The 13036-nt window shown below is 41.6% G+C and overlaps 1 protein-coding gene across 14 annotated transcripts in view; it reads left to right on the plus strand.

Moving 5' to 3' along the window:
- RBMS3 (RNA binding motif single stranded interacting protein 3) overlaps nucleotides 1-13036 on the plus strand; it is a 715503-nt gene that overhangs the window by 474699 nt on the left and 227768 nt on the right. For all 14 annotated transcript variants that reach the window (XM_033864509.2, XM_019946975.3, XM_033864512.2 and 11 more), the window contains exon 5: nucleotides 58-215. In XM_033864509.2, the coding sequence (XP_033720400.1) occupies nucleotides 58-215 (158 nt within the window). The remainder of the gene's footprint in view (nucleotides 1-57; nucleotides 216-13036) is intronic.

Genomic DNA, 13036 nt, shown 5'->3' on the forward strand with positions numbered 1-13036 from the left:
TTCTGCAGTGTTTCTCAATATTCAGAACTTACTGCATGTGTTTCTTTTTTCCCTTAGCAACAAGAGCAAGACCCAACAAACCTATATATCTCAAATCTCCCCATTTCTATGGATGAACAGGAGCTTGAGACTATGCTGAAACCATTTGGACATGTCATTTCCACAAGGATACTAAGAGATGCTAATGGAGTCAGCAGAGGCGTTGGCTTTGCCAGGTAAAACACCTGCTCTTTCCTTGTATTCCCTTTAATTCCATCCCTTTCTAGCACTACAAGAGTGCTGGAATATAGAATATTCAAAGAAAAGTAGCTTATCAAACTGACTGTATCTTTGCTTTGAGTCAGAGAATTCCAGTGTAACTAGAAATATGTTGTTCTTGCTAAAATCCGTACATAGAATGTTTATATCTGTCTCAAGTCGTAATGGTATGCATAACCCCTTCCCAGTCCTCTCTATGCCTGTAGATCAACAAAATCAGATGCCGTCAGTTTCTACTAGGGATAATAAATGCCCAGCACCCCAGAGCTAAAGACCCCATGGGGTGAACAAAGCGTCCACATGTTTCAGCATTGATTTCTAAAGAGCAAGATGGTAGAATTTCTCAGTCAGTGGAAGAGAGAAGAGAGGAAAGATTTCGAGAAACAGGAACTGTTGGGTAGTCTCAAGGAACTCAGAAATCTAAGGGGAGGTGAAGAGGGCATTTGCATTTAAGAGGCCGTGGCTGTGTGTTTTTGATGTTTTAAACAAAACAGAAAAGAACAAATTGCACTTTTCTCATTGTTGGAAAAAGATGAGTAGTTTTCTTTTTAACTTTAAGAGAATGTTTACAAAAGAGGATCTCAGCCAGGAATGGAGTTAAAATGGTGGTACCTGCTGTGCTTTCATGAAGAAACAAAGTTAAGGAAACTACAGGGAAACCGAAACTGCTCAATAACAAAGAAGAAAAGGAAAAGCTGTGTCTCCACGGTTGGGTGTGTTTATGCGTCTTGAGGTCTTGAGCGGACTCAACATGAATGAATGGATGGATGTTAATGTCATCTGGAAGGCAGCCCCTTGCAGGCAGGTGTTTCCCCCTATGGGGAACCCTGCCATCATTGGAAAAACCATCCCAAACCAATCTCCGTGAACCCACTTGGAAAGATATGAAAATGCATTGATTAACTGATCTCTAACTTGACTTCCTTGAGGTCATGGACCATGTCTTAAAATTCTTCTTATTCCCCACAATGTTCTACACATACTAGACGGGGAGACCTATGCAGGATACAGGTCTGAAGATTTGAAGAGAAGTCAGCAGAATGAAAAACATCTCCCAGAGTTGAACGCATGCATGAGGCATTCAAGTTTTCAGAACATTGTTAACTGTTGATCGTCATGGTCAAGGCAGAGCTAATTGCAACACCTGGGTCTCTGAAATTGTCCAACTTACGCATTCTTGGAGACTGTACAGCCTGCTATTGGAGGCCTAGCCAGTGCAGGAGGCACTAAATGCCTGCCATGCTCCACTTCACACTGCGTGCACACGCCTTTAGCTCAGCACCCACCTCCTGCCCCGCAAAACCTCTCTAACACATTAGTTTCTCCTTCATTTATGCTCCTGCTGAGAAAGGAACATGTTTCAGATTCATCAAGAGAACACATTTTCTAAGAAGATCTATGTTTTGTATTTTTGTTTTTTAAACAAAAGATTTTTGGTACAAAGTATGGATATATTAGTTTGCTTAGGCTACCATAACAGAATTCAACAGACTGGGTGGCTTTAAACAACAGACATTTATTTTCTCCCAATTCTAGAGGCTAGAAGTCCAAGATCAAGGTGGCAGTAGGTTTGGTTTCCTCTCTGTGTCTTGTAGATGGCCTTCTTTTCCCATATCTTCACATGGTCTGCCCTTTGTGTTTACTCCTAATCTCTTCTTAAAAGGGCGTCAGTCAGATTCGATTAGGATCCACCCATTATATATACACACAATTTATAATCCAATCTCTTGGGATAAACCATAATGGAAAAGAATATTAAAAAAAGAATGTATCAGTATATATATGTAAAACTGAGTCACTTTGCTGTACAGCAGAGATTGGTACAACATTGTAAATCAACTATACTTCAGTAAAAAAATTAATGAATGTGGGCTTCCCTGGTGGCGCAGTGGTTGAGAGTCCGCCTGCTGATGCAGGGGACACGGGTTCGTGCCCCAGTCCAGGAAGATCCCACATGCCACGGAGCGGCTGGGCCCGTGAGCCATGGCCGCTGAGCCAGCGCGTCCGGAGCCTGTGCTCCGCAACGGGAGAGGCCACAACAGTGAGAGGCCCATGTACTGCAAAAAAAAACAAAAACAAAAACAAAAAATTAATGAGTGTAATATTAAAAAAAAAACATATATACACAACTTCTTTATTCATTCATCTGTTGATAGACACATAGGTTGTTTCCATGTCTTGGCTATTGTAAACAATGCTGCTATGAACATTGGGGTGCATGTATCTTTTTGAATTATGTTTTCGTTTTCTTCTGATATATACACTAGTGGAATTGCTAAATCACATGGTATTTCTCTTTTTGGTTTTTTGAGGACTCTCCATTCTCTTTTCTACAGTGGGTGCACTAATTTATATGCCCACAATAGTGTACAACAGTTCCCTTTTCTCCACATTCTTGCCTGTCCCAGTACTGGTGCCAACAGACTGGCGGGTGGGGATGGAGCTGGGTCCTGAGGCTAATAAACTAGAGGGAGGATTCCACAATGGCACCTTCCAGCACCAGTGTTATTATGGCAGAAGGAGCTCCCAGAAATGACTGCTGCCAGCATCTCTGTCCCCAGGGGGAGTCCCAGTTGCCTCCTGTCTCTCCAGGAGACTCTCCAAGATTAGCAGGTGGGTCTGACTCAGGCTCCTTTCAAATTACTGCTTCTGCCCTCGTTCACGGAGCGTGTGAAATTTTGTATGCCTCCTTTAAGAGTAGAGTCTCTATTTCCGACAGCCCTCTGGGTCTCCTGAAAGTAAGCCCCACTGGCCTTCAAAGCCAAACGTTCTAGGGGCTCGTCTTCCCAGTGCAGGACCTCCAGCCTGGGGAGTCTGATGTGGGTTTCAGGCCCCTTGCTCCTTGGGGAGAACCTCTACAGTTGTAATTATCCTCCCCTTAGTGATTCACTCACTGGGGTTGGCGGTGAGGGGGGGGGCACGGGTCTTGACTATACCATGACTCTGCCCCTCCTACCTGTCTCATTGTGGTTCCTCCTTTTTTTTTCTTTTTGGCTTTTTGAGTTAATTATTATTGTTTTTGTTATATTATTATATTCACATTTTACAGTTATAGAAAAAATGAAGGCAAGAGAAGTTTAAAATCCTGTACAATATCTCACAGAAGATAAGCAGGAGAACCCACTTACAGGTTCGGGTACAGGCGAACATAAGCCCATGTTCTCAAGATCACAAGGGCTATAGCCAAACAAATAATGATATATCTTTAGTTGTGGAAGATCTTTTCTGTTAAGTTAGTCTTTTTCATTGATAGTTGTTCTGTAAATAGTTGTAATTTTGGTGTGCTCGTGAGAGGAGGTGAGCTCAGGGTCTTTCTGCACTGCCATCTTGGGACAAAATCCCAGGTGTGGTTCTTGGTTCATGTGCAAGAGATCCTGAAATTCCTTTGACTCAAAAGAAAACCTCCATTATTATTTTACTTGTAAGCTATATTCATCTTCTTTGAAAATCACCTCTTCAAAGTAAAGGTGGTATCTTCGTTTTATATTTAAACCACTGAACTTCAAAGCATTGATTTGAATGCCAGTAGGGTGCAGAGACAGCACAATTACAGGCTTTTTAACGTTCCAGAAGCACTAGATGGTGTCTGAAATTACAGACTTTCATTTTATTTTATTATTATTTTTTTCCTCTCTTGTAACATAAAACAGTTTTGTAAGATCCACCCCCCTGCAGGCAGCATTTTATAGCCAAGTCATAAACCCTGAAAAACAAAAGTTTATGGTGGGAATGCTGACAGTCAGACCCACTACTGCAGAGCTCGCGGATGCCAACAGACTACCTTGCCTTCCAGCATGAGGATCAGAACATAAATCAGCCTGAGTCTGGAGGGACAGGACTGCATGTTCACGTTATCCATTTCCCATTCCCAGAAACATAAGACCGTTTGTCTAACAAAAATCACATTGAACGAGTGTTATGAGAGGCCGGTAAAGAATGACCCAAAGTGGAGAAGGGATGAGGGTAAGCGTTCACAATTACTCCAGCTTCAACATCTGGGAACATAGAACCTCTTTAAGCAATGCATTTACTGTCCCCTGGTGAGCTAAAGGGCGTGAGAGACTGCTGAGCACAGAGACCTTTGTATTCTGTAGTTTTTTTCACCTCTCTTCAGTGCTCTTAATTTGATTCTCATGGAGTTTTGTTTGAATGACTTTTAACATCTGGGCAGTGTTCTACCACTCCCTACCAAATGGGCAAGTTTTCCAAATAAATCATTTCAGTGCTTCTTTCTTTTCACTAAGTAAAAAAACTAATCACAGTTACAGGAAGACAAATATCAGGCTGATTATTAAAAATTAATTAAAATATTATTTTTGTATTTTCTTTTAATTACTTTAAATATCGTTACAATTTTATTCTTTACTTTCCACTGCCTGACATTTCTTGCTGCCTATCTTCTCCCACCTCCCGAAATAGAAAGAGAACTCAGATTCAGAATAAACATAAAGAAAGTATAGAAACTTTTAAAATTATAAGGCAAATGCCAATACTTTCTTTGTAGGCAACTATATGATGCTTTAAAATGACCATCAAGCCTATCTAAACGTGATTTTATTGTTTGGAATGTGTTTCGATTCATATCTACCTTAAATCCATCTTTAAGAAATGTTGTGTTAATATTTCTCCCTTGATGTTTTGGCAGTTCATTTGCCATTACTGTCTCAAATGCATGGAACTAGGAAATCAAATGTGAGCAAAGAAAATCTCTAAAATGTAAACTTAGTGATTAGTAACCACCAAACTACAGCTGTGTTTGCACAGAAACAGGTTACAACTGTGTTTGCTGAGACTGAAAAGAAGGTGGACTGTTATTCCTTTTAGTAATTTTAATTCCTCTCTCAATTGCCAGCAGATGTGATCCACTAAAGAGAAAACCCCTGGTCCACCCTGTAGCTTCTTTATCTTTATTCTTGTTTTATGTGTTTATCTTCATCGTTTCTTTATGTTGTCTGTTTGTCTTTCTGTCTTTTAACATCAGAAAGTCATGGTCATGGCTAGAGAAGGCAGATCACTCTACTTTCTTTTCCGTGTATTAGGAGCCCTGGTTTTCAAAACCCAAACAAACCAACCAACCTGTCAACCAAACAAACAAATGAATTAAATTGCATTGAATAATCTATTATTCCGAAATCCCCTGGTCTTCAATCTTTCTGTATACATGCTTTTATAAAAACTTAGAAAAGGAGAAAAAACATACAGTTTATTGTTCTATTATTTTGAAATTGGAATGGCGTTATTCCAAAGTCAGCCCTCCGTGGGATGGGAGGAGAGTTCTGAATATTATTTATCCTTGTGAAACTGAAATTGGAGAACTTTGTTACCTTGCAATTGGAAATAGAGGCCATTCCCTGTGCTCAGGGTCTGTAAGATCTCTTTACCCTGTGCTTGCCCTAAGTACAAACCATGACAGGGACTCTTGGGCCCTGAAGGCTGTGGGGATTTCAGGTAGGTTGTTGGCTTCCAGCCAATAAAGAGAAAGACTTCGAAATATCATTTGGAGGGCACATGTGAGCCTCTTTTATTTAATATCTTTCATACATGCTCTGCTTTCTATGAATTGGACCAACCTAACATCCATCTGTATCCGTGTGGTTATGAATATGGCTTTATGGTCAGAAATAACTTAGTTTTCATCTTAGTTCTGTTCTTCCTATCTGTGTTCTTGGACTAGTTACTTAAACTCTTTTAGCCTCCCTTCCTGATATGTAAAATGTATATATTTTTTTAATTCTTATTGGAGTATAGTTGATTTACAATGTTGTGTTAGTTTCAGATGTACAGCAATGTGAATCAGTTATACATATAAATATATCTATTCCTCTTTAGATTCTTTTCCCATATAGGTCATTACAGAGTACTGACATCTTGATTTTATTTATTTACTTATTTGTTTGTTTATTTATTTATTTATTTTTGGCCGCATTGGGTCTTTGTTGCTGCGCGCAGGCTTTCTCTAGTTACGGCAAGTAGGGGCTACTCTTCCTTGCAGTGCGCGGGCTTCTCGTTGTGGTGGCTTCTCTTGTTGTGGAGCACGGCCTCTAGGCACACGGGCTTCATTAGTTGTGGCTCGCGGGCTTAGTTGCTCCGCGGCACGTGGGATCCTCCCGGACCAGGGCTCAAACCCGTGTCCTCTGCATTGATAGGCAGATTCTTAACCACTGCGCCCAGGGAAGTCCCGTAAAATGTATTCATCCATGCATTCATTCGGTTCACCCAGTAAATATGTGGGCACTAGTAATGTGCCAGTAATTATTCTACATGTGATAATTAGAGATGTGCACACACAGACACACACACACACACACAAGTATCTGCTTTCGTTGACTGGCATTCTACTGGATTGGGGACACAGTAAGTATGTCATCAATCATAAAATAGTAAATAATGAGTATCAACAATTAATATCAAATAACTAAAGTGCTATGAAAACAAAATAAAGCATAGGGGTGCTATAGAGAATGTGACAAAATGAGAGGTTTGAGGTAAAGGACAGGAAAGCCCTCTGAGGAGACTGCATTTAACCTAAGATGCACATGATAAGAAGAAACCAGCATGAGACTCCCTGGTGGGCCTGGAGAGGGAAAAGAGCTGTCCCAGCAGAGGAAAAGAGAGAAGGAGAGCTAAGCTGGGGCCAGTTCCTCATACTTGGGAAACAGAAAAAAGGCAAGGTTGATATATCGTAGAAAAAAGAAGAGAAATGTAATAGATAGTAATATCTAGTAATGAATGAAATATGGCTGCAGCTCAAAGAGACTGATTAAAAGTGATCAAATGAGTTCCAGTTGCATTGAATGGTGAGATTTTTCTATACCTGAACATATTGTACTTATTGATTCCTTCTTTATCTCAGTTTTAATTTTTGAATTGAATGTTTTTCCATTTCTTTACCAAATTCCCTTTGAACACAATTAATCTACGGTTAAAAGATAGATTTAGATGATGATGCATCCAGACAAGGATGTCCGCTGGGGGTAGGTAGGTAGTCTGAAAGAAGCAGTTCCCAGACTAAGTGTAAGTAAACTTATTTTTTCTTACATTTTTCTTGAAATACACAGCCTCAGAGATCATTTTGTTCCTTGGGTATTGATAGTTTTATGATGTAGCCGTCAAAGTGCTGGCTAGAAACATAGCTTCACCACAAATGATCCAACTGAAGAGGCTAGCATGGAGGAGTATTTACAGAAGTGTGGGCAGAGTTAAGGGAACTGATGAAGGGATGCTGAGATACCCAGAGATGAGCCGCAGAAGGAAGCCTTTACCCCTGAGAGCAGACAGCAGGTGAAGCCATGTGCCCAGAGCCCAGTGAGACCCAGAGCCTTGGAGGAGGGGCCGCCTAGAGGCACTGTAGACAGGGAGGGATGTAACCCTTGCCAGACAGACGTGGCGCCAAAGCAGAGAGAATGAGGAGGACCAGCCAGATCTCTCTCTGTTTCCACCAGGCCTCCAGTGGTGACACCAATAAAAACCATCAAGTAATAGAGCAAAGGTGATACAGTCCATGGAAGGGTCACTTCTTTGGGGCATAGAGCAGAGCAGAGAAGGCGTATGGGGGAGGGCTAAGCAGAAAACATCAGCACACATGGATGAGTGAACTAATTTTCTTTCCTCTTGACTCGACTATTAAAAAGTAGAAATAGAAAGCAGTGCAAAGTCAGCAATAAATACCACCTGCTACTTCTCCTTCAGACTGGCAATGGATACAGGTAGGTTGGAATGATGGCAAACTGGCTCTGTTTACAGAAAACAACTGCTCAAATCTAGAGTAACTTTGCCGTGATGTCTTTTTTCTGACATCATTTCTGGCACTAAATATGTGGACTTTTGTGACATTGAATGTGTGTCATTTTTCCATTCTCTGACTCCAGCTGGGTGTCCAACAATTCATTTCAATTTTAACACTAACTACTCAGAGTTGTCCTCAGGCTGCACAGGTTCAAGGGCTAGGTCCCACAAGAGCGTCCCCACTTCAGACACCACCACAAATGGGGTACCAGGCTACCCACAATTCTGCCCCACCCACTACAAATTCAGGGGTTCCCTTGACACCCCTCAGGCTTGAAAATTCACTAGAACTATCCACAGAACTCAGGAAAACACTTAAATATTTACCTGTATGTCATAAAGGATACAGCTCAGGAACAGCCAAATGAAAGAGGTGCATAGGGCAAGGAAGCGGGTGGGAGAACGGCTCAGAGCTTCTCTGCCCTCTCTAGGTGTCCCACCCTCCCAGCACATCAATGTGCCCACCTATCCATCAGCTCTCCAAACCCTGTTGTTCAGTGGTTTGAACGGAGGTCTCATCACATAGGCGCTGTTGATTAAATCATTGGCTCTTGGTGGTTGCACTCAAATCTCCAGCCCCTCACCCATCCCCAGACACTGAAGAGTGGGCCTGACAGCTCCAGCCCTCTAATTCTTTGGTCTTTCTGGTGACCAGCCCTATTCTGAAGCTATCTAGGGGTCTCACCTTGAATCACCTCATTAACAGAAACTCAGGTATAGTCAAAAGTGATCCATTACAAATAACAGAAGACGTTCCTTTCACTCGGGAAATCCCCAGAGTTTTAGGAGTTCTGTGCTAGGAACCAAGGACAGAGACCAAATTTATTTTTGTTATACCATAGTTGCCATGCAGAAAACACCTTATCTCGTCTTTCATCGCATCTTTCAAGAGGAATCAGAAATTCAACTTTTCATGGGAAGTCTCCCAATCTCTAAATGTTGACAACCATTTCAAGTTTTTCAAAAACTCTTTGCAGCCCAAGCAAAACATGCGTGAAGGCTGGATTTGGCCCATGGTCTCCAGTTTGGGGCACCTGACAGAGAACTCTAGAACAGTGGTTTTCAACCCTGACTGCACACTGGCATCACCTCGGCAGCTTTCAAAAATATGTGCCTAGACTTCATGCTAAAGCAATTAAGTCAGAATCTCCTGAGCTGGGGCCCAGACACTGGTATTTTTAAAAAATAGTTCCCTGATAATTTTAATGCACCATCATTTTAAAAATAAGCTTTTTTATTTTGGAATAAGTTTAGTTTTACAGAAAAGTTACAAAGGTAATACACAGGTTTTGTATACCCTACATCCAGTTTTCCCCATTGTTAACCCTTTGCATTACCATGACATATTTGTCAGAATTAAGAAACTGACATCAGTACATTATTATTAACCAAACTCCAGACTTTATTGGAATTTCACCAATTTTTCCATTGATATCCTCTTTTTGTTCCAGAATCCAATCCCTGGTACCATTTTGCATTTGGTGGTTTTTCTCATCAGTTTGCTCTGGTCTCTGACAGTATCTCAGACTTTCCTTGTTTTCCATGAGTAGTCCCAGCCAGGTATCCTGGAAAATGTCTCCAGGTCTGCCTTTTTCGATGTTTATTTCACGATGGGATCCATGTTATGTCTAAGTTCTGGAAAGAATACCACACAGGTGAAGTGCCCTTCTTGTTATATCATATCAGGGTATAATCTCCATTTCTGAGAACACCTACTCTAGTTAATCATGGCTGAATGAAATGGAGATGGCTGGCCCCATCCAGCTTCAGCAGAGATGAAAGCAGATCAGGGCAGGAAATCAGGAGTGATGACAGGAGGCCAGCAGTGGAGCCCCATCCCTTCCAAACAAGCCAACGAACTCAGCGTCAACGGACAAAGGTTCCATTGCAGGCTTCTCCACCAACTCAACTTTAGAGAAGCCACTGCTTTCTGGTGTTATTTTCTTCCTCTGTACCATGTAGAAGTTGGTATTTCCAGTCCTGAATATATGTGATTCTAAAGTTTTGGAGTGGGTTTTCATGAACCAAATATTGTCCATAGCTCCATTTCATAAGAGGAATGTGCTTCAGTGCTAAGCAAGGGGCCACCAAAATGTCAGAGTTTCTGCAAAGGGAGGTGGTAGGAAGACCAGTCTACGGCCCTATTTTGCATTTATGACACTTGTCTCCTAAAGACGTCAAGCACCTCGAAGGAAGAAAACAAATTGCAAAAACTGAGAAAATTCAACTCCTTCACTCCTCTTTCTTGCTGAAATTCACTGTTATTCCTTCTGTTACCATGGATTACGAAGCCAATGACATAATTTGTTTTGTACAAAATCTTTTCATGTTGACACTTTCAGCAAATCTTACCGGAAGCGAGGATGAATGGCTTGCAAAGCTGTATGTTCTAAGTTGCCAATAATTTGTACGGAGCCTGTGATTGCAAAACCACAAAAATTTCACAATAGTGGAAACCTTTCATTAAGCATCATAAATGACAGGGTGGATTTGTTTTAACTATGTGCATAATCATGCTTATTGATTTAAGATCATAAACTGAGAGATTCTCCATGGAGGTGAGACAGGTAGGCTGCAAATCGTTGTACACAATACTCTGCCACCCCTGTGTGTTAAGTCTGACCCAGAACATTCTCCCGGTATTGGATCAGGCTCTCATCTGGTGTAATTTGCCCATGGGGATTGTATTGGCTATGAAACTAGCACCTATTAGTAGCTGTTGTAAAAAAGAAATGTTCTCTAAATCACAATTCAGTGGCGCGTTTCGAATGACTGAAGCCAGGTTCCTAGGCACGGAGACAAGAAAGAATGTCAAACAGGACCTTTAATGCACGTTTGTATTTAAACATCAGACCTAACAGAAAACCCTGAGACTTTATACAATGATTGGAGCGTTGTAGGAACCTAATTAATGCATCGCATTGTCGGGTGAATGGTTGGCCAGGCACACGAGCTCTTCTGAGGGATGTGAGAGGGTTCAGGTACTGCCTAGAAAGAATGAGTGCAGTTGTAGGGATTCAGTGGCCCATCTGAAGGGGCCATGGAAAGGCAGCTTTGTCTGGCACGCTGCCTTTTCAGACCCACTTGATAATATTAGTGTCAGTTTCAAGTGGAGCGCATGCCAGATTGCAGATAGCTTGGGCTGGCATTTCAAATAGGCTAATTGTGAAACTGGAGAAGAAAATGGTCACATTCTTGCTAAGGTGGCCATTCAAATGCAGTCTCCCCCAGAGTTCCATGGGTCTCACTCTGAGCCTTTCCCCTCGGCAGCTCCTCCATCTCCCTCTTTGCTGGGATGGCTTGGCCTTGTTAAAATGTGCCCTGTGTATTAAAATGAAATTGTCACTGCTGGGTGGTGCCACATAACATGGTTTGACACTAAGCACTGGCAGCTACAGAAAACAGACTTTTATTGCATTTATTCTTTCAGAGATAAGAGTCTCTAAAGGCTCCTGCAGACATATATTAGTTAAATCTGAATGAAGCCAGAGTGAACACTCTACGCTGCTGTCTGGTGTTCACAGAAATGGCCCCCACTGGGCTTGGTGGGACTGTAAACCAGTCTTAACAAAAGATGATCGTACTAGAATCCAAAAGGGAAGATATGAGGCTTTCAAACCAGGACAAAAATGTTTTAGGTGGATGGATGAGACGAAGCCACCAAGCACACACACGCTATCCCCCATCCAGTTTCAGTGTGCGTTTAGAATTCCGTGTCGTTTTAAAGACAAAAGGGGAAGGATTTGATTTGTAGGACTCTGGCAAGCAAGCTTTAGATTCTTAACTGCCTTTTATCTAGATGAGTACCCAGAGAGCGACTGAACAGGGAGGGGGCCCTGGGGCATAAGCTTTTCATTCCATAGCTCTCCTGGAATCAAAATTCCATAAAGCAACATCTGTAGTAATTAAGGATGCACATTTCCTCTCCCATTCATGTCTCTGCTAGGAGGGAAGGTTATCTTCCCTAAGAGACAATGGATAGCGGGTCCTGTGGGAAAAGAGAAAGAGCAGAATTTGAATTCTTTTGTTCCTAGAAATGGAAGTTCCCTAGTTAAAAAAAAATTAAGGGATTTCCCTGGTGCCGCCGTGGTTAAGAATCCACCTGCCAATGCAGGGGACACGGGTTCACGCGCTGGTCCAGGAAGATTTCCACAAGCCGTGGAGCAACGAAGCCCATGTGCCACAACTACTGAGCCTGTGCTCTAGAACCCCTGAGCCACAACTACTGAGCCTGCGTGCCACAACTACTGGAGCCCACGTGCCACAACTACTGAAGCCCACGTGCCTAGAGTCCATGTTCCACAACAAGAGGAGCCACCGCAATGAGAAGCCCGCACACCACAACGAAGACCCAATGCAGCCAGAAGTAAATAAATAAATTTATTTTTTTTTAAATTAAAAAATAACAAGTTGGAAGATGTAAAATATTCCTCTGGAAAGAAAATGTGAAGGAGTTAGCAAAATTATACTTAGCTGCTCCTCAATATTTGGAATGGGAAATGATTCATCTTATCTTTCTAATCCAAATATCCTCTGATTTGGGGGAATTTGTGATTAAGCAGTGAATAAAATGCTATTTTTGTTTTTATTTTTATTTATTAAAAGTGGGTATTATTAAGCTTAAAGAGTTTTAGTTTTGCATTTCGACACAAAAGTGAGTCACTCTTCAGATGTTCTTCAAAATAACACTGTGGATCCAATGGGCATCTAATAAATGAACATTAACCTATTAACGTCAGATTAGTTTCCTGTGCTTTCTTGTCATATTAGGACCAGCTATGTAATTTGTGGGATCTAGTGAAAATTAAAAATACAAAACCCCTTGTTTAAAACGTATTAAGAATGTCAGGATGGTGACAGCAGAACTTTAAATCAAGTGCAAGATTTTTCTAAGCACGGGGCTCTGGTACTGCATGTGTACCCCTGACATTGGTCCTGCTCTGCTTCACCATCTTATCAATGCAGAAAAAATGTGCATCTTTCCCATGCTTCC

Source organism: Tursiops truncatus, chromosome 10, assembly GCF_011762595.2.
Source record: "Tursiops truncatus isolate mTurTru1 chromosome 10, mTurTru1.mat.Y, whole genome shotgun sequence".
Taxonomy (NCBI): domain Eukaryota; kingdom Metazoa; phylum Chordata; class Mammalia; order Artiodactyla; family Delphinidae; genus Tursiops; species Tursiops truncatus.